This window comes from Hirundo rustica, chromosome 32 (assembly GCF_015227805.2).
Source record: "Hirundo rustica isolate bHirRus1 chromosome 32, bHirRus1.pri.v3, whole genome shotgun sequence".
Lineage (NCBI taxonomy): Eukaryota > Metazoa > Chordata > Aves > Passeriformes > Hirundinidae > Hirundo > Hirundo rustica.
Genome location: NC_053481.1, coordinates 522,895 through 544,818, shown reverse-complemented (window position 1 = coordinate 544,818; position 21,924 = coordinate 522,895). Strand labels below are relative to the sequence as shown.

Genomic DNA, 21,924 nt, shown 5'->3' with positions numbered 1-21,924 from the left:
GAAAATTTACGCCCAATACGGAAATGGACCAAAGTTATAGAAGTATGAAAACCTGAGACCCGTCGTCCATTTTTGGGTGTGGCCCCTGGAGGGGCTTTGTCTGCCTGAAATGTGCATGAGGACCCTTCAATAAATTCAACTGCTTTTTATTCCCTTAATTTTGTCTGGCCTCTGTTTTTAGGTAGTCCCAAAAAGGCATCAGTCCAATGCCCTCTCTTTTCCCTCCTCTCCCTCACCTTTCCTATCATTCCCTGAATCTCCAACTCCTTCCTCCGATCTTGGTTTGGGGGGTCCCACTCCCCTCCCACTCCTTTTGGGGATACCACCCCACTTTTCCTCCCTCTCCCCCACATTTCCTATGGCCTCCCCCTTCCCGTGCTCACCACTCATCCAAGTTCCCTTGGCTCCCAGCTGGGGTGCTCCCAATGTTAGCGTTGAAGCACATAATCACAGGATGATTATATGCAGGTGCTTTTATTGAAGGGCTCTGGGGTACAGACGGACCCAAATCTGACTCTGACACAGGTTTGAGATGAACATGTTTTTATACCATTTTTGTTATATAACTATATATTAACTATTAAACCCATATTGTTCTATTGTATATGTTGATCTTATCCTAGCATGAATTCTTGTCATTTTCATCAGGTCTCCCAAACGTCCTTTCTCATGATTCTTGTTACAATTACATCGTTTCTCATAATTCTCATTATGATTGACCAATAATCATACTCAATTACCAAAAAATCATTACATTTAACAATCATATTATTTATCATATGATGATTATGCAGGTCCAGTTTCGCATGATCCACTAAAAACAAAGCTCAACATTTGTTCCCAAGGCCTAGTTCCCTTTCCCAGGTCTACCAGACCCAACCTTTCTTTCCACCCCCTGAATCTATTCTATACAATTCCCATGATTTTAGAAACATTTTAACCCTATGCTAGCAGGGACAGGGACTGGGAATGGAACCGGGAATAGGGGAAGGGTTCAGGAATGGGCACAGGACTGGGAATGAGCACAGGGGCCAGGAATGGGTAAGGGGACTGGGAATTGGGACTGGGATCGGGAATGAGACTGGAAATGCAAGACAAGTACTGAGAATTATACTGGAAATGAGGGCAGGGACCACGAATGGGACCGGGAATACTGGACTGGGAAAGAAAATTGGGAGAGGGCCTGAGAATACAGGACTGGGACCAGGAATGTATCTAAGAATGGGGACAGGGACTGGAAGTATGGGACTGAGTCTAGGAGTGGGGACAGGGACATGGAATATGGGACTGGGACTGGGAATGGGACTGGAAATACGAGACAGGGACTGGGAATAATACTAGGAATGAGGGCAGGTATTAAGAATTGGACCAGCAATACTGGAATGGAACTGGGAATGGGGACAGGGACTGGCAACTGGGGCGGGGACCAGGAATGGGACCAGGAATGGGGAGAGGGACCAGGAGTGGCACTGGAATGTGACTGGGAATGGGGATAGAGACTGGGAGTATAGGATTGGAAATACAAGACAGCAATTTGGAATGATATTGGGAATGGGGACAGGGACCTCTTGAGTGTTTCTTTCAAGATTCGGGTTGTTTTAAAGTCCTTCAGTGCCACGGTCACTGACCACTGAAGACCAGCCCCAGTGTCAGCCTGGACAATGAAGCAACCCATCCTTTCAGCCCAAAATGTCCAAACAAGTCTTGGAACCACTCTGGATCTTTTTATGTTTTTAAGTCTTTAACTTCTTTCAGCAGTTGAATGCTTTTTGAGATGGACTCACTGTGGTCGGATAAATTAAAGCAACACAAGCCCTCAAATTCTTGGCAGCCATGCCCATTGTCCTAGGTTACAATGTAAAATGTGCCCAAAGTATGTATTCTATCACCATCTACATGAAATGTTGTTGTGCACCACTGTTTCCTGTGCCCCCTCCCTCCAGACTATCTTCTGTTAATGGCCCATCAATACCGTCCTGCATGACTCATAGATAACTCTCCCCAGGAGCTATCTCTGTTTAATAGGCAATCAAGGACCCATTGCAAAACTGATAAAATGATATCAGTCCATTGTGAGATGCTCCGCCCAGGGGGAGGAGCCAATCATTCCCACCTGGATATAATCGGGGCCTTGGGACAGCACAGGCAGCCTTACCCACTGGATTCCCAGAGGACAAGAGCTACCAGACCTTTCTGCAAGAACACTGCTTCAACAAGACCACTTCATCTGGACTGCCACCACCACGGTTTCAGGTTGTATTCTGACTCTGTCAGTGATCTTTTGTACCATTGCATGTGTTTTATTTTATTTTACTTTTTTTTCCTCTCCTATTAAATTGTTTTTCTGACTTGGAGTCTCTCGCTGGTTTTGCCTTCAAGCCAGCACATATATTTTGGCGCCCAACGTGGGGCAGGTGGTACTGAGAAAAGTCAGAATTACAATTTTGTAGTGAGGAAAAAAGAAACAGCTGTCCGCTATGATGCTCAACATGCTTTCATATATCTTATACCTAGCTCTCTACATTTTCCCACACATGGGGCAGTATTTGCTGGTCTTAATGCTCATGTGTAGACCAGGGTATGGTACCAGAATTGCTGTATTGGTCTATTATGTTTATTGTATGATAACCTCTGAGGCAATGAGCATCATTCGGAATATATACTCTATTTTGTGTTCTTGTCCTGGTCCAGAATGCTACATCTGGGCTCTCAATAATCGCACCCAGCCCCTGTGGGGAGGGGTAAAGAATGATTTTTTCCAGTCTTTTAGGTATGGCACAGCAGTTTTCAAAAGTATTGAGTTCTCTCTAGGTGCCAAGGACAGCATAATATTGTTATTAGTTCTGCTTTGCCTTCTCTGCACGGCCTGCACCATGTTTAGAAATCAAACACTACATGGGGTGGTGCAGCGTCTCCTTGAGGAGGAGGGAAAAAGAAACAAATGCAAAACAACGGCATCCGTGTCTACACAAACTGTCGTAGCAGAAACAGGAACCGCATCTATGCAGACTGTCACAGAAGAGAAAAGAACCAAAAACAGGGCAACAGTTTCTGCATCTACTCAGACCATCACAGAAGAGAAAGGAACCAAAAACAAAGCAACAGTTTCTGCATCTACTCAGACCATCACAGAGGAGAAAGGAACCAAAAACAAAGCAACAGTGTCAGTGTCTACACAAGCTGTCACAGAGGAGAAAGAAACCAAAAGTGCCATCAGCATCTCCACACAAACTGTCACCGAAGCAGAACAACCTAAACCAGTGGCAGTTGCCCCTGTTCAGAAGAAGAAATCAAAGAGCAAATCAGTCCGCATAGTGACTGATGAGGATGTGGCAGGACCTTCGCACCCAGCAGAAGAGACAGAGCCAGAGATCATCACCCGCTCTCTATCCCTGGGTGAACTGCGTGACCTGCGGAGGGAATTCACCCGCCAGACAAACGAGTCCATCCTAACCTGGCTGCTCCGCATCTGGGACGCTGCAGCCAATGACACCATTCTGGATGGAAGTGAGGCCAGGCAACTGGGATCGCTGTCTCGGGATGTGGTCATTGACCAGGGGATCGGGAGAACCCAACAAACTCTCAGCCTCTGGCGGCGACTGCTAACAAGTGTGAGGGACAGATACCTTTGTAAAGAAGACCTCCAGGTGCACCAAGGAAAATGGAGCACAATGGAACAAGGTACCCGATGCCTGAGGGAATTGGCTGTGCTGGAGATCATTTTCTCAGAAGACGAGAGATTTCCTAAAGCCCAGATGATGTCCAGTGCACATCGCAGATGTGGTTGAGATTTGCACGGCTTGGACCAGAGATGTACTCCCGTTACCTGGCAACGCTGCAATGGAGGGAAGGTGAGGACAAGGTGGGCGTCTTGGTCAATAAACTAAGAATTTACGAGGATACTGTCACTGCCCCATTTCGTACCCATGTCTCATCCGTGGAAACAAGGCTGGCTGAGCAAGTCCGGAGCTTGATTGAAGAGGGCCATCAGAAACTAAAAAAGGAACTTAAGGAAGAAATTTACCACATCTCGCCAGAACCAACAAGAGTCTCTGCCATTAGGAGCAGGTACCCACCAGCCAGGGAGAGAGGATACACTCCACGGGGTAACCTCTGGTCTTTTCTTCGGGAACATGGAGAAGACATGAGGAATTGGGATGGAAAACCCACCTCCTCCTTAGCAGCCCGGGTACGTGAACTCAAGAGAGAGACACCTACCACGAAGAGCTCATCTAGAGCCAACACTGCTCCAGTCTCAAAGGCACAGAACCCCAGACAGTATAAGAAGAATGATATGACTGATCCACTTGAAGGGACCTCAGGAACATATTTACAGGAAGAAAGCAACGTGTACCATGACCAGGAATAGGGGGGCCCTGCCTCTAGCCAGGTAGAGGAAAGGGACAATCGGATCTATTGGACTGTGTGGATCCGATGGCCTGGCACATCTGACCCACAAAAATATACGGCTTTGGTTGACACTGGTGCCCAATGTACCCTGATGCCATCAAGGTATGTAGGAACAGAATCCATTTCTATTTCTGGAGTGACAGGAGGGTCCCAGCAGCTGACTGTATTGGAGGCCGAAGTGAGTTTAACCGGGAATGGATGGCAAAAACACCCCATCGTGACTGGCCCAGAGGCCCCATGCATCCTTGGCATAGACTACCTCAGAAATGGATACTTCAAAGATCCAAAAGGATATCGCTGGGCTTTTGGGATAGCTGCTGTAGAGACAGAAGACATCAGACAACTGAGTACCTTGCCTGGTCTCTCAGATGACTCCTGTGCTGTGGGACTACTAAGAGTTGAAGAACAACAGGTACCAATCGCCACAACAACAGTACACCGACGGCAATACCGCACCGACAGAGACTCTGTGACTCCTATCCATGAGATGATTCGGAAACTGGAGAGCCAAGGGGTGGTCAGCAAGGCTCGTTCACCTTTCAACAGCCCTATATGGCCAGTGCGTAAGTCCAGTGGAGAATGGAGACTGACTGTGGATTACCGTGCTCTGAATGAAGTCACCCCACCACTAAGTGCTGCTGTGCCAGACATGTTGGAGCTTCAGTACGAGCTAGAGTCCAAGGCAGCAAAGTGGTATGCGACCATTGATATTGCCAATGCCTTCTTCTCCATTCCTTTGGCAGCAGAGTGCAGGGCCCAGTTTGCCTTCACCTGGAAGGGCGTACAGTACACCTGGAACCGACTGCCCCAGGGGTGGAAACACAGCCCCACCATCTGCCATGGACTGATCCAGACTGCACTGGAAAAAGGTGAGGCTCCTGAACATTTACAGTACATTGATGACATCATTGTATGGGGGAACACAGCAGGGGAAGTCTTTGAGAAAGGAGAAAAGATCATCCAGATTCTGCTGAAAGCTGGTTTTGCCATTAAGCGAAGTAAAGTGAAGGGACCGGCCCAAGAAATCCAGTTCCTGGGAGTAAAGTGGCAAGATGGACGGCGGCAGATTCCCACTGAGGTCATCAATAAGATCACCGCCATGTCCCCACCGACCAGCAAGAAGGAGACACAAGCTTTCCTAGGCGCCATAGGTTTCTGGAGGATGCACATTCCTGAGTATAGCCAGATTGTGAGCCCTCTCTACCTGGTCACCCGCAAGAAGAACGATTTCCACTGGGGCCCTGAACAGCAGCAAGCCTTTGCCCAGATCAAGCAGGAGATCGCTCATGCGGTAGCCCTTGGCCCAGTGAGGACGGGACCAGATGTGAAGAACGTGCTCTACTCAGCAGCCGGGAACAATGGCCTGTCTTGGAGTCTTTGGCAGAAGGTGCCTGGGGAGACTCGGGGCCGACCACTGGGATTCTGGAGCCGAAGCTACAGAGGATCTGAAGCCAACTACACTCCCACAGAGAAGGAAATCTTAGCCGCCTATGAAGGACTTCAAGCTGCCTCGGAAGTAATTGGCACTGAAACGCAGCTGCTTTTGGCACCTCGACTACCAGTGCTGGGATGGATGTTCAAGGGAAAGGTTCCTTCCACGCATCATGCCACTGACACCACATGGAGCAAATGGATTGCCCTCATTACACAGCGCGCCCGTATTGGAAACCCGAATCGCCCTGGGATTCTAGAAATTATAACTAACTGGCCTGAAGGTGAGACTTTTGGATTATCTTTTGAAGAAGAGGAAGAACAAGTGACACGTGCCGAGGAAGCCCCACCGTATAACGAGTTACCGGAGACTGAAAGACAATATGCCCTTTTCACTGACGGTTCCTGTCGAATTGTAGGCGCTAACCGGAAATGGAAGGCTGCAGTATGGAGCCCCACACGACAAGTTGCACAAGCTACTGAAGGACAAGGTGGATCAAGTCAAATTGCAGAACTTAAAGCCATCCAGCTAGCTTTAGATATTGCCGAACGAGAGAAGTGGCCAAGACTCTATCTCTACACCGACTCGTGGATGGTAGCTAATGCTCTGTGGGGATGGCTGAACCGCTGGAAAAAGGCCAATTGGCAGCGCAGAGGGAAACCCATCTGGGCTGCTGAGATTTGGCAAGACATCGCCGCCCGAGTAGAGAAGCTGACCGTTAAGGTTCGACACGTGGATGCACATGTGTCCAAGAGTCAGGCTAATGAAGAGCATCACAACAACGAGCAGGTGGACAAAGCCGCCAAGATGAAAGTATCACAGGTGGATCTAGACTGGCAACACAAGGGAGAAGTATTCTTAGCCCGTTGGGCCCATGATGCGTCTGGTCATCAGGGGAGAGATGCAACATACCGATGGGCCCGTGACCGAGGGGTGGACCTTACTATGGACAACATCTCACAGGTCATCCACAACTGTGAGACCTGCGCTGCAATCAAACAGGCCAAGCGGGTAAAGCCTCTGTGGTACGGTGGACGATGGTTGAAGTACAGGTATGGGGAGGCCTGGCAGATTGACTACATCACCCTTCCCCAAACCCGCCAAGGCAAGCACTATGTGCTAACTATGGTGGAAGCCACCACTGGATGGTTAGAGACCTACCCTGTACCTCATGCTACTGCTCGGAATACTATCTTAGGCCTTGAAAAGCAGGTCTTGTGGAGACATGGCACTCCTGAGAGAATCGAGTCAGACAATGGGACCCATTTCAAGAACGGCCTTATAAACACCTAGGCTAGAGAACATGGCATTGAATGGATATATCACATCCCTTATCATGCACCAGCTGCCGGGAAAGTTGAACGGTGCAATGGGTTACTTAAGACTACCCTGAAGGCGCTCGGTGGGGGGACTTTCAAAAACTGGGAACTGAACTTAGCAAAGGCCACCTGGATGGTCAACACTCGAGGGTCAATCAATCGAGCTGGTCCTGCCCAGTCTGAACCCTTGCACACAGTGGATGGAGATAAAGTCCCTGTGGTACACATGAAAGGCATCTTAGGAAAAACTGTTTGGATTAATCCCACATCAAGCAAAGGCAGACCCATCCGTGGGATTGTTTTTGCTCAAGGACCTGGTTCCACTTGGTGGGTAATGCAGAAAGATGGGGAAACCCGTTGTGTACCACAGGGAGACCTAATTTTAAGTGAGAACTGAGTGTAGGGTTTCATTCTGTATATGTGTATATTTATCTATCTAGCTGTAAGAATGTATTAATTTAGGTATAATGTAGATGGTCATAGAATAAGGGGTGGATTATGTCCTAGGTTACAATGTAAAATGTGCCCAAAGTATGTATTCTATCACCATCTACATGAAATGTTGTTGTGCACCACTGTTTCCCGTGCCCCCTCCCTCCAGACTATCTTCTGTTAATGGCCCATCAATACCGTCCTGCATGACTCATAGATAACTCTCCCCAGGAGCTATCTCTGTTTAATAGGCAATCAAGGACCCATTGCAAAACTGATAAAATGATATCAGTCCATTGTGAGATGCTCCGCCCAGGGGGAGGAGCCAATCATTCCCACCTGGATATAATCGGGGCCTTGGGACAGCACAGGCAGCCTTACCCACTGGATTCCCAGAGGACAAGAGCTACCAGACCTTTCTGCAAGAACACTGCTTCAACAAGACCACTTCATCTGGACTGCCACCACCACGGTTTCAGGTTGTATTCTGACTCTGTCAGTGATCTTTTGTACCATTGCATGTGTTTTATTTTATTTTACTTTTTTTTCCTCTCCTATTAAATTGTTTTTCTGACTTGGAGTCTCTCGCTGGTTTTGCCTTCAAGCCAGCACACCCATGGACTAGAAGCAAGATGTCTACTGCTGCTCTGTTCTGAAGTGTCACATGCCTGGTGGTTTCTTCATCCCTTAGGAGATCACTTAGTGCCTTTGATGTCGTGTTGGCCTGCTTACTCAGCCAACACCCCAAATGGTGAATTTCTCCTAAACTTTTTTGGCTACCACCCAAGGTAAGAATATTGAAACCACTACTCTCCTACTTTTTGGCCAGTCAGAAAGGGTGGCGTCACAATTTTTTTCAAACTGGGTATAGGATCTTTTTGGATGGGCCAATTTCTTGTTTTGCTTCCATTCTTGTAAGAGAGTGATGTTTGGGGTGAGAGTTGTAAGTTGGCCAAAGGTGCACGGACCTCCTCGGATGCAGGAATGAATTCCCGCCCACACCCTATCGCCGCAAATTAGGAACACACACTTGGGAAGTGCCCTGGGAACAAGGAAGCCAGAAGTGTCAAATGTAATTTGTGTTCTGTAGTTGCACCAGTTGACCGAATTGTAAATTTTTGTTCAGGGTGTTTACATTGATTTTGTAACTAGAGGCCGTGTTTTGAAAGTAAAAATTAAAACAATAACTAGCTTTTGCTGAGCCAAGCAGATCAAGCTCTTGGGGCTCGGAATCTGCTACTGGGTTTTCTTTGTGAGAGTCTGGTGGAGCTTTGGGTATGAGTTTGACCCACTGTTCCCAGGCTTCTCAGGCTGGTCCTTTTTCTGTGGTGGGTGGGGCAGGATACTTCCCTGCAAAGGGATGTGGTGGTGACGGCTTGTTAATTTTGAATGGGATTCCAACCAGGCATAACTGTAGCAAGAAAGGAGCCGAGTATCAAACAAACATCAATGTGATTAGGTTTGATCTCCCTTTATTGTTCTAAAAAGCCAATATTTATGTGAATTAGAGGCTAAAGCAGGCACTGCTAAACAGTAGCTGATTGGTTAAAAACTTATGTTCCGACACTCTAAATGACTCTCCATTGGTCCACGTCTCTTGGCTGCATGGTCAGTTTTTGTTCTGTCTTGTGATCAGCATTTCTCTTCAGCATCCATGAGAAAGGACAGCAAGTTGTAACATGACTTCCAGTATCCGTGAGAAAGCACCCATGAGAAAGACCTCTAAGTTGTTATATTTGCTACTTTCTTGATAATTCCCACAGCACAAAAGCAGCATAAGAACAATACAAGGCCTTATACCATACCCTGATAGCAAGGATTGTTCAAACCTTCCATCACAAGATTGTGGCCTCACTCTTCTAAAAATTCCTCTACACATAACGAGAGAGGACTGCTGACAGAGCCCATGGACAGGCACAAGTTGTCTTGCCAGAGGATCTTGGCAAGTGTCACTCACACATTTTCTGGTGGTTGTCTGACCTTCCATGCTTTGATGTTGAGAAGCATGAGGAGTGTGAGGAGCATCTACAGCACTGTGGCACGGTGACTGCCTCACATCTCAGAGTGGTCTTTTGTGGTTTGCTTCTAAAAAGAAAAACTAGTTTAAACTATCAACATCTTATTTGTGCACTAGGGAACCTTAGGATGAGAAGGGGTACGGGAAACAGTTATCTGGGGAAGTTTTCAAGGTAGGTGTTGGGGGTTAGGTTTGTTTGGGTTTTTTTTCCAATAGAATTTTTTCCCCCCCTTGAGTTGCTAAGAGACTAAATACTGATGCTTAGAGGGTGCTTGACCCACACAAAAGAAGTGGCAGAGGGTGGGGGAAGATCACTTAAGTTTGGGGGAGGGAAAAGCACAGTTCTCTGGGAGCTGGGTGTGCTTTCTCCTGCTCTTGGCATCAGAGAGGCAGAGTCAGGCTGCTGTTTGCTGCGTGAAGAGTCCACTGTTACCAGAGGGTCCGGTTCCAGGAATCCTACCACCATCCATCATCTGCTGGAGTGCCCAGGAATTCAGAGCCCCTTCACCTGCCCTGCTGGAGCTGGGCCATCCCCATCCAGCCATCGCAGCTTCTTCAGCACTTCTCACTTTGCAAGGACACCCCCTTTTTTGCCTGCTGGGACACACCCCTCTTTTGCCTGCAGGTGACAACCCGCTGTTTCCAGGGGCCAGTTCCCCGGGAGTATAACTGGGGATGGCATCCCAGGTTGGACGGGTCCAAAGTCTTTGATTGCTTTGTTCACCTTATGGAGGTCCTGTAAAAGTCTCCACTTATTATTCCCTGTTTTTTTGATCAGAACACTGGGGTGTTCTAAGGGCTATTCGTTGGTGTGATGTGGCCCTTGGAAAGTTATTCTTCTACTAGGGACTCTAAAGTGCGCGACTTCTCTTCTGGGAGGGGTCAGTGATCAACCTAAACTGGATGATCTTGTTTCCAGCTGAGTTGAGGAATGTCAAAATCACGCTTCTCAGTGGCCCCAACTAAAAATCCTTGGAGTTAATTTGAAGGGAAACACCCCACGGTGATAGTACATCTCTTCCCCATAAGGTGATGGATGCTCAAATGACAAAGGGTCTCACAGTCGCTACTTTCCCCTCAGGCCCACTGATAGTTATCTATAGTAACTATGTTCCCTTTTGATCACCATGAAGTGGTGACTCCACCAATCCCTGAGATGAGCCCTGCCACTGGCTCCAGTTCCCAGTCTGAGGGCCATTCTGATCTGGTAATCAGGGTGACATCTGCCCTAGTGTCCAACATCCCTAACCTTCTGATCTTTTCACCTTTGGAGAACAGGGAGTACTTGATGGTGGGTTTGTTGTCTCCCATTCCACTGCACCCAAAAGGCGGTGGGGTTGGGGGAACAGTTTCTGGAAAACCTCTTGGTAACAAAAATGCTTGCACTAAAGGAACTCCTGCGGGCAGGAGGTATGGGTAGTCCAAACTCATAACAGAAATAAAAATTTCCTCACCAGGTTCAAGTGTCTGAACTTCTGGAATCACTGCAACTTCACTCGGTTTATAAATAGAATGTTAGAATTAGAATGTTATAATTAGAATGTCAAAAGGTCCATTCAACCCAGTGTGTTTTCCAGTGGCTATTCTATAATTCTAATTTTCAAATTGTACAGACAGGTCGCTTACCAGCTTGTGCCTGGTTCTCACCTGTACCGCAGAGTAAATTGGGTCTTCGTCATCTCCGGTGGCACTTTTGCTGCTGGTGTCTTCAGTCCGTGTGGGAACTGATCTTTTGTGTCCTCTCCGAAGGGGCTAGTGGTGCAATGAAAGCAAGGTGGCTGGGCATTTGATGTCTTTACACGGTGCTGATCTGCACTCGGTTGGGAGTTTCCCGACCACCACCATTTCTTCGTGTTGTTGTGCAACCAGTCATGGTCTCTACGTATGTCCTGAATATCTTGTTTTTGTGGGCACTCCACCATAAAATGTCTGTATTCACCGCAGTTAAAGCATCTTTGGTTCTCTTTTGCTGCTACTACAGCAAATGCTCCTGACACCCCCTGAGCAATCCCTTGGGCCACTGCTTGGGCCACAGTGTTCTCAGCAGAGCTGTGTTTGACACAGGCTTCTATCATCTGATCTATTGTTGGTTCTGAGTCAAGGGGAAGTGACCTAAGTATTGGTTTTGTCTCTGAATTGGCATGAATCATTGACATTTTTATTAGCATCTCCTTTTGTGCTTCTTTGCTTTCTATTTTCTTCTCCAATGCCACTTTGGGACAATCAACAAATTTTATAAATGTCTCATCCACCCCTTGTTTTATGTTTGTGAAGCTCTGTGTGGGGACGGTGTCATCTGGTGTCAGGAACAGGGATGTCTTTGCTGCAGTAGTAATTTCAAGGAGAGCAGCTTCGGGAATACCAGTTTGGTCTTGGGGTTTGAGGTAGTTTCCTTCACCGGCAATTTGCTCTAGTATCAAATTTGGTTTATTCGGGTCATTTTGATAAATCACGGCCAATGTTCCTAATTACTTTTTCCAGTTGTGCTCCCACAGCATGTATTCTGCTGGGGAGAGAAGACATCCCATGATGTTCTGGATGTCATGAGGGATTAGTGTGTGTGCGGCAAAGGTTGCCTCTAATAGATGCTTAAAGTAGTGTGATCCCCTCCCATGTTCTTTGGAAAGTTCTTTTAATTCATTATAAGGAAGTGGTTCCCATGTTACTGTACAGCCTGAACACCTACTTGTTTTTACTGTGATTGGGAAAGCCATGATTTTGTTAGCGATTTCCCAATCACCTTGTTTGGCTGCTTCCCCCAGGTCTTGGCCCAGTGGTCCTCACAGTTGTGGTCTGAAAGCGAGGACTCACTGCTGTCAACCTCTGAAGAGGGTGGAGGGCACCTGGTGCGGGTGCAGGGCTTAGCAGAGCAGACTGGGGAGGCCTGGTGTTGAGTGGCAGTGGAGACCAATATGGCCTCCTTGCGGCTGCTACTGCACTCACTTTTGGTCCCAGTGTTGTGGGAACCAGAAGTGGGGGGACCTACGGGGATGGGGCCCGCAATGCAGAGGATGGAACCGTCGCATGTGTTCCCTATATTAGGGGAGGGGCCTGATGCAGTTACACCCAACGGAATGCAAGAGGAAGGGCAAGACGCCTGCGAGACAGGGGGCACAGGAAGGGATGATGATGTAACATGGTGGTGGCCATTTTGTGGAGAAAAGGTGGAAAAACTTTGACTGGGACAAGGGAAAATGGCGCAGCTGGCTGTGGTGCCGGCGCCATTTTGTGCTACAATTGAACTGGGGGACATAGAACTTTGAACTTGAGGAAGGGACAGATTTAGGTAGGTGGGCATTGGGAGGAGGTTAAGGAGAGAGTCCAAGGTAGTGTGGCCAGCACTATCTTGGGAAGGGCAGAAAGAGGGTCAAGGGGTGTCCGGGAGACGGTGGCAGCCCGGCACAAGATCGCAAGAAATGCCTGCCAACCCCTCTCAGGCAGGGAAGAGGTTTTAGGTTCATGGGGTGAGGGAAGAGGGGAAGGGGATTTTAACTGGGGCCTCCCAACATTCCCCGAATCATCCCTAGAACTGATTTCTTCTAAAGCCTTTATAATTAACTTGAACAAAGGAAAAACTTTGCAACTAAAACATCCCCTTCGAACTGAACATTTCATTTTTTCCCCACTTTATCCCAAAAGGCATCTACATGAACATAACAACTTAGTATCAGGAAAACACTTAAAAATCCAGTGGATAAATATTTTCAACAAGCCCAAACAAAATTTAAATTTTGCCCCAACAAGAGTGTCCTTAAGTTGGAGATAAAATTCCTGCTCAAATGGGGGGAGCAATGGACGGCTAACTTGTTTCCCCATTCTGGTTTCTACTCTCTCCCCAGCAATAAAGTGTAAAACTAAAGTGAAAAGACCAAGTGTAGTATCAACTTACGATCTTTCTTCGCTGGATGGCGATGGTCAACGTAAAATTGCTGGGGGGTGGCCCCCTGAGCCGATCGGCTGTCGTCTGCTGTCTTCCACAGGTCCTGGTCAGCACCTCTCCTGTACCTTCTGCTAAAACGCAGGAGGGTCCCTTCAAGGAAGTGGCTGTCCCAAGGCTGTTTCTTGCACCAGTGACTGGAGCCGGCTGGACACAACTCACTGCAGGGTGACCGAAACCTGCCCCACGTTGGGCACCACTTGCTGCGGTGACTGACCATTGAAGGCCAGCCTCAGAGGCTCTTCAGGGTGCCACAACCTTCCATGGCGAGTCATCTTTAACAAGACGCTCTCTGCCCCAGAGGCACAGGCACACCCAAGTGATGTTTAGCTCTTCTGTGATGGTTGTTGGGAAAACGGAGTCCAAAGGCCCTCAGTGCCTATCAAGGCAGAGCTGGTGGGTCAGCTCAGCTAGGCTGCTTCTTCCAGGGCAACTCCCTCCAGGCAGCTCAGGAAAGAAGAGGCAGGAGACAGGAAATTCTCCGGAGCCTTTTTTATTCACTGGAACCAACTACCAAAGAACCCTGAGGGTCTCAACCGTCCTGATTATATGGGGAGCTAAGGGGGCAGGACCTACCACTCGGGCCAATGAAAGCAAGGAACGGGGGAACAACCAATCGAGGGAAGGATCCAAAATAAACAAATGGGGGAGCAGAAAAACCACGAAGTACAGCAAAAACTAATGGAGCTCAAGGGATCTGCATGTGGGCAAGGGTTCATGGGTTTTTACCACAGTGTGCTTGCCCTAACCAAGGAGTGTATGTCTCAGGTTTACTATGGGGAAGCCTCACTGTTTCACAACTCACTTTCCCTCCATGGGGAGGTGCAGCTCCCTGTGGGGCCTCCGAGGCTCCCACACTTCACCTTCTGATAAACCCTGAGCCAGACGCAGGAATGAAACGGAGTCTTCAAATTCTGATTTCTCAAGGTTTCATGCTTTGTTTATTATTTCTTATCTTACAAATCTTTCTGTGCCCAGCCAAGGTCTGTGCAGCTGCTTGGGCACCAGGTGAGTCCCCCTGAGCTGGGAGGTCATTGTCTCTTATACTAATTATTATGTATCCTTTATTTAAAATTACTTGCCAATACCTACTGTCTATACTAAACAGGTCATCTCTACTCTGACCGAATCTCCTTAAATTACTTTGTGCCACCATCACTGCAGAAAATGGAGTGAAGGAAGAAGAAAGAAGAAGCATGGGGCAACGCGCAAAGTCCTCCATCTTGCTCCCATCCACTTCCATACTAAAGAACCCAAAACTATGTTTTTTTCACCCTGTGATAAGCTAAACTACTATCTTTCACACTCTTGTGGCCTGCAATCCATCCCGCAGTGCATGAAGCCTTTCCAACTGGACTGGAATCAAAGCCAGTGTCTTCCCGGGCTCTGTGCCAGGATCCCAGACCCCCCTGTCCAGGTCTCAGACCCCCCCCCCCGTCCAGGTGTCAGACTTGTCTGCCCAGGTCTCTGACCCTCCAGGGCGACCAAAGGGGTGCCCTGGACTCTGACATCTCCCTCTCCTGCGTGCACCAAAAACACCTCTTTGGCAACTCTGTCCATGGCTTGACGTATGCATCAAAGAAAACACTGCAGAATCATGAGAAGAATTACAAGCCCTAATAAAATGTATATAATTGTTCTCAAAAATCCCTTCCACAACTGTGAAAGGTCAAACAAGTTGAACACACCATCCATTCATGATTCAGTTACCTCTCCAAGTTTGTTCACGCTTTCCTGCAATTGCTTGTTCTGATGAATGGATTTGGAATGATTTGGAATGACAAGTTCATGCAGGACATCCCTTCAAATTCCTCACACCCATGCTCATGTGTCAGCAATAGATAATTTATTGCCGCTCTGTTTTGAAGACTTGCTCGCCTTATACTGTCAACATCCATCAATATGTCACTCAGTGCAAGAGAGGTGGCTCGCGCATGCTTGCTCAGCCAACAACCCTTCCAATCCAATAGTGTCAAGGCTACTCCTCATGCTGTCTGTGGTGAAAAAAGTGCAACTGCAATTCTCTGTCCTTGTTCCACGTGTGAACATTGTCATCACAACCTGGATCATACGGTTTGATAGATCTTTTCCCTCTATATTTTTGCTCTCTCAGCAATGTCATGTTGGGTGTTAGCAATGAAAGCATTCCAATGCTGCATGGACCACCTTTGACATTTGTGGGGATTGTGGGCCAAATCCTGTCCCCACAAATGAGAAATATTCCTCTTGGCAATTGCGCTGGAACATGGTTGGATGGTTTGTCCAACATCTTAGTGTAATTACACCAAGATGATGCATTTCTGTAAATGATGAAGTTTGGAGTGACATCTATAATTTTGTTTTGTGCCACTCCAAAAAGGCCCAATTTCACACAAAATTGCATTTGGACCGATCCAAGAATTTCCAGTTCCTGAGGTTCAAAAGGAGCCACAGGGAGGAATTTTGTCCAAACACCCCATCTGTCCACTGGGTTTACAATGGACTTTGAAATTGTTGGAGGGATGTTTTCTGGAATCGGCCATTTGCTCACTGGCAACCCGACTAAACATGTGGAAAAGGGCTTCTTTGGCCTTGAGTGTGTCAAACAGATGGTGTCCAACCCCAATGCATTGGCCAGAGTTTCCCAAACATTCTCTTTTCGTTAAGCCATGGGCAAAACCGCCGGATTCCTCAAGGCAACCAAAGAGAAGATGAGGCACAAGTATAGTACTTTCATGTTCAAAGGCCTTCTTTCCCTTGGGAATCCCTAAAATGCAACACCACCCAAGTACCAAAGAAAATCCAAGTCCCAGAGTCTCTTTTGCACGTAGAACGAAGAGAGGTCTGCTGTCTTGACACCAGCTCACATCTGCATGCCCACTTCTCTGTCCCTGGTCCTGGGGTTCACATCTACTTGCGTCTGGACTCTGTAGGGCTTCATGTGCTTCACTGCCACCCATTTTGGTCCTACTCCTGTGGAGACAGAAGCATAAACCTTGCCCCAAGGTATTAATTTGAATGGTTCTTCAATCTGTCCTGTTTCTGGGTTCCTGACCAAAACCAATGGATTTTCCTTTAGTTTCTCTTCTGTGCTGTTTGAAAAGTGTCTGATGATTGGCGGAGTGGGCTCTGTAAAAGAGCCATTTATAAAATTCAACACATACAAGGCTTTGTTCAAATGCATGTGAGGTGCTGCATCCACCTCCCCCCTTTTCTGTTTATCCAAAAGGGATTTTAATGTATGATGTGTCCTTTCAATGATCGCTTGACCTGTTGGAGAGTGTGGAATACCAAAGGTATAATGGACACCCCACCTCTTTAAAAATTTGTCAAGCACTTTTCCTGTGTAAGTTAGACCGTTACCTGTTTTGATTTCCTGCAGCACACCCAGTGATGCAAATGCTTGCAAAAAATGTCGACAAGCGTGTGGTGCTGTCTCACCTGTGTGCAATGATGCAAAAATCACACATGAAAATGTGTCAACTGAAACATGAAAATGTTTCAGTTTCCCAAAAGAGGGGTATTTTGTGACATCAGTCTGCCATAATTGCAGACTGTGCAATCCTGTTGGATTGACTGCTCCCATGGAAGCAGGAGGCTGTACAAGCTGACAATCTGGGCAAGCACTAATGATTTCCTTTGCTTGACTTTTGGAAATGTGAAAAGCTTCCATTAGTGCTTGAGCATTCTGATGAAAGAATGCATGACTCAATTTTGCTTGCTCAAAAATGTTCGGTAAAGTCTTTGAAATTGGCATGGTCAATCTGTCTGCAGGTGCATTGCCTTCCACTAAAATCCTGGAAGAGATGAATGTGCCCTGATGTGGGAAACAAAATATTTATGTTTTCTGTCTTGCAACAATGTTCTCATGCAAAGCAAGTATGAATACAAATCTTCATTGTCAACCTCCCTCAAAAGTGATCCTTCAAGCCGCCTGACCACATTTGCTACTTAAGCTGAATCTGTTATCAGATTAAAAGGTTGTTGAAACAGTTCAAAAGCTCTGACCACGGCTGCTAACTCCACTATTTGTGGTGAACCTTGCACTGTTCTCGTGGTAAAAGTCTGGATTGATGAGCTGGATCATCATCTGGTGGATTGCCTGTCATTTGCACTATGGTGAAGGCTGCATTTGGTCCTCCTCAATATTTGTTCCTGAGCTCCCCAAGAGCTCTTCTCCATTTTGCCTCCCAGATGAGGATCTGCGAATCTGTAAGAATCATTGAAGCAATGTGTCTTACACACCTTACACATCCAGCATTACATTCACATGCACATAAAGAAGCAGCAGACCAGTGATGTGAGCAGATACTGTGCTGGCACGTATATGGTAAGATACACAGATGTGGGGAAACATGCTGATTTAAATAAACCTTGCAAAGTGCCAGAGCACAGGGAGACGCTCCCCCCCTCCCCCTCTCCCCCAAAAATTAAACAGACAAGGTAGGAAACCGCATGTTGGAAGCTATCTTGTGTTTTCTTTCCCTTTTTGTTTTTTGGCCTTTTGAGCCTACAGCAAAGTTGGTATCATTTACCCTCTGGCTGGGCTCACATAACAAAAATATAACTCCTGATTCCCAGCCTCAGCAGTACCATTTTTGCTTTTTTAAAACCTGGAATCCAAATTTAATTAGCACAAAAATTAAAATGAAAATAAACCTGGAGACAACTGAACTCGGAGTCGTAAAAGCAGAAAGCTAATTGAAAGCTAAATGACAGCTGAGGAGGATGAGGAATTGGAATTTCTTATTTATATCAGGGAGGTTTAATACTGGGGCAGTTACCAAAGCACCCTTTAATTGCTCTAATTCCTTATCATCCTGTTCTGTCCATTTTATCTTTTCTGCAGTTAATTTTTTCATACAAGAATTTAGCTTTTTCACTATATCCTTCTATCCACTGTCTACAATAACCTAACAGCCCCAACAGCTGACGTACTTGTCTTTTGGTTTTAGGGGGGGGCAGTTCTACAATCCCAGCTATCCTTGCAGGATCCAATTTCTTTTTCCCTTTTACTAACCAATGCCCTAAGTATTTCACCCCAGATTCTGTGAACTGTAACTTTTGTTTTGCTACCTTCAATCCCTTTTCCCCTAAAAAGTTTAATAAATCAATAGTGCATTCCCTTACACCTTCCTCTGTTTCACCAGCCACCAATAGATCATCTACATACTGTAAGATCTTTGTCCCTTTCCTAGGGGAGAACTGACTTAGCAACTGTTCTAACGCTTGTCCAAATAAATTTGGGGAGTCCACGAATCCTTGGGGAAGTGAGGCCCACCTTAACTGTTGTTTCCTGTTAGTATCTGGATCCTCCCATTGAAATGCAAAAAAATCCCTGCTGCCTTCAGCTAAAGGGCAGGTCCAAAATGCATCTTTTAAGTCTATAACACTGTACTAAGTATCCTTCGGGGAGATCCTATTCAGAAGGGTGTAGGGATTAGCCACCACAGGGAACCGAGTTCTTGTCCTCTCATTTATGGCTCTTAAATCTTGCACTAACCTATAATTCCCATCTCCCTTTTTAATGGCCAGAATCGGGGTATTGTGTCTGGACATACACGGCTCCAATATGCCCTTTTTGATCAAATCCTCTATTATAGGTTTCAGTCCCCGCCTCCCTTCTAAAGGGATTGGGTACTGCCTGATCCTTATGGGATCCTCAGGCTTCTCAATCTCAATTGATATAGGTTCCATAACCAATTTCCCGGCTTTTTTCCCTGTGTGCCATACCTTGGGGTTAATTTTGTCCTCATCTTCACAGGTTAGTTTGTATATGCTAACCATAATCTGTGAATTCCTTACGATGAGGTTAATACCCAGTGCAACAATCAAATCCCTACCCAGCAGGTTGTAATCAGCCTCTTCTACTAACAACATATCTCCCAAACAAATTTTATTCTCCGATTCTATTTCCACATTTTTAACTATGGGTACCTTAAACGGCTCCCCTTTAGCTCCTATAACTACCATAGAATCTTTGCTTATTTGGCATCCTGGGGGCAACTGTTTGAATGTACTTTTCTCAGCCCCTGAATCTACCAAAAAATCCATTTTTGTTCCTTGGGGTCCTATTTTTAATGTTATCAAGGGCTCTCCTGATGTTATGGACCCCAAAAGATAGAGCCCCTGACTTCCCTAGTCCTCCCGAAACATCTTCTCATCCCTTATCTTCTTCGGACAATCCCTTTTCATATGTCCCTTCTTTTTACAATAGAAACATTCCATTCCTTCCACCCATTTTCCTGAAGTCCCCTTTTGCGGGTGCGTGGCTCCCTTCGGAGGTGCTTTCCTTAAGGGTTTCTCCGAAGCTTGTGGGCGTTCCTGTTTCTGGGCTTCCCTTACAGCAGCCACTAACACCCTAGCCTGTATTTTCTGTTTTTCCTCATCCCTTCTCATATAAACTTTTTGGGCTTCCCGCAGTAACTCCTGCAATCCCTTCTCCTGCCACCCCTCAATCTTTTCCAGCTTTTTCCTGATGTCCTCCCATGATTTTGCTACAAACTGGGTTTTCAATAATACCTCCCCCACGGGAGAATCAGGGTCGGTCCCAGAGTATATCTGGAGGCTTTTTCTCAATCTTTCTAACCATTCAGTGGGAGTCTCATCTTTCCCTTGACATTCCCCAAAGACCTTGCTCAGATTTTGTCCCCGGGGTACGGCCTCTCTAATTCCCAGTATGATGATGTTCCTCATATCAATCATACTTCTCCTACCCTCCTCGGTCTGAGCATTCCATCGGGGATCTTGGCTTGGCCATTTCTGATCTCCAGGAGTGCTCTGAGGGTTCCTCCGTTCCCATTCCCTTATCCCCGCTTGTCTGATCATTTGTCTTTCCTCCGTATTGAACAAGGACCTGAGAATAGCTGTGAGATCTTCATACGAATAGATGCTAGTTCCCAAAAATTCGTCTAGCCTTTCGGAGACCCCTAAAGGGTCATCCATAAGCTTTCCCATCTCCTTTTTAAAGGCTCTTACATCGCTGGTATTAATCGGGACGTTTACGTACCCGATAATTCCTGGAGCAGTGGGAATTTCCCTTAAGGGGAAAAGATTTGCTTTTTCACCCTCCCCTTCACTCTCCACCTCATTCATTCTCTTTAGCTGTCTCCTAGTCCTCCTAGCGGGAGGTGAGTGTTTTGCTTCTGCCCAACCCTGCTGTGTGTTTGCAGGAGAATTAAAGAAAGCCGCCAGATCTAAATCAGGCAGCAGGTCATCCCGTGTTGGTGCAGAGGTGTTTGTACTTAGTGTCCTCCCTCCCAATGGCTGAGTGGCTTGTACAGGTTCTAGCGGGGGAGGGAGCCCGACTGGTGGGACCGGGGCCACTGTCTGTGACTCCAATGGAGGGGCAGATGGAAGAGACGGGGGTATAGGGACCCTTCGTCCCAAAGGGGGTCCCAATCTCCCAGGGTTTTGTGGATTGTTTTGCTCTGGGAGGGGAGGGGGTGAGGGTACAATGTAAGATGGAGGTAAGTTGTCTAAGGGCTCCCACTTATCCCCGGAAACATCGGCAGGGTCCTTTATCCTTATGGGTAATAATTTTGCATCAATTTTACCCCAGACCCCAGCATATTCCCGTTCTTCCGTAGTTCCCTTTTCTCCGACATAACGTACCAGTGCCTTACATATCCATTCCTCAAATGTTCCAAACACGGGCCAAATTACGTGGTCCCGTATTTCTACCCCACCCCATACTTCTATGCAATAATGCACCATCTGTTTCTTGGATTTTCTTTCCCTTATGGGGCATTCTTCCCAATGTTCTAACATCCATCCCAGCGGGCTCTCAACTGGGATTTCGGGGATTCCTTTACCGGTTCCCCGCTTTGTCTTCCTAAGATTCCTTTTGCTAGCTTTGCTTTTTGTCTGTCCCATGGTGTGGGTTTACCAGATACTTGCCCTTTGTGGGTGATCGCTCCCCCCCCGGGTTTTCTCTGGTGTGTGCGAGCTCTCTCTTCTCCTTACTTCCTCCCCGGACCGTCCCTGGTCCAAGGCTGAAAGGTTTACCAGTCCCCGGAACTCTTGTAAGGACGTAACCTTCCCTTTCAGCCTTCCTGTGACCGACCCCCCCTTTCCGAAAACTCCCCGAGTTTTCAGGGCTTAACGTGTGAGGTGCGTTTTACCCCCGAAACTTTCGCTTCCCCCGCAACCGACCACGTCCCTCGCGGGACAATGGAACTGCAATTTTGGGGTCCCACTTGCTTCGTGATAAAATCACGTCTCACTCACACGCTCGGTCACTCCCCACTCAACCACGCAATACTTATGATCCTTTTCCTGCGTGGATTTTTCGTGCACGTAGATTTTTATGAGTAGATTTCTTCGCCGCGGCTCCGGAGGTTCTGCTTCCAAAGAAAAACCTCCCCGAGTTCCCCGAGAGCTCTGACCTCGCCTATCT

The 21,924-nt window shown here is 47.0% G+C and overlaps 1 protein-coding gene across 1 annotated transcript in view; it reads right to left on the bottom strand.

Moving 5' to 3' along the window:
- The window catches only part of LOC120764595 (zinc finger protein 345-like), a 97,781-nt gene that overhangs the window by 46,382 nt on the left and 29,475 nt on the right, over positions 1 to 21,924 (bottom strand). Inside the window, exon 5 of the mRNA XM_058423837.1 lies at positions 7,021 to 7,031. Within this exon, the coding sequence (XP_058279820.1) occupies positions 7,021 to 7,031 (11 nt within the window). The remainder of the gene's footprint in view (positions 1 to 7,020; positions 7,032 to 21,924) is intronic.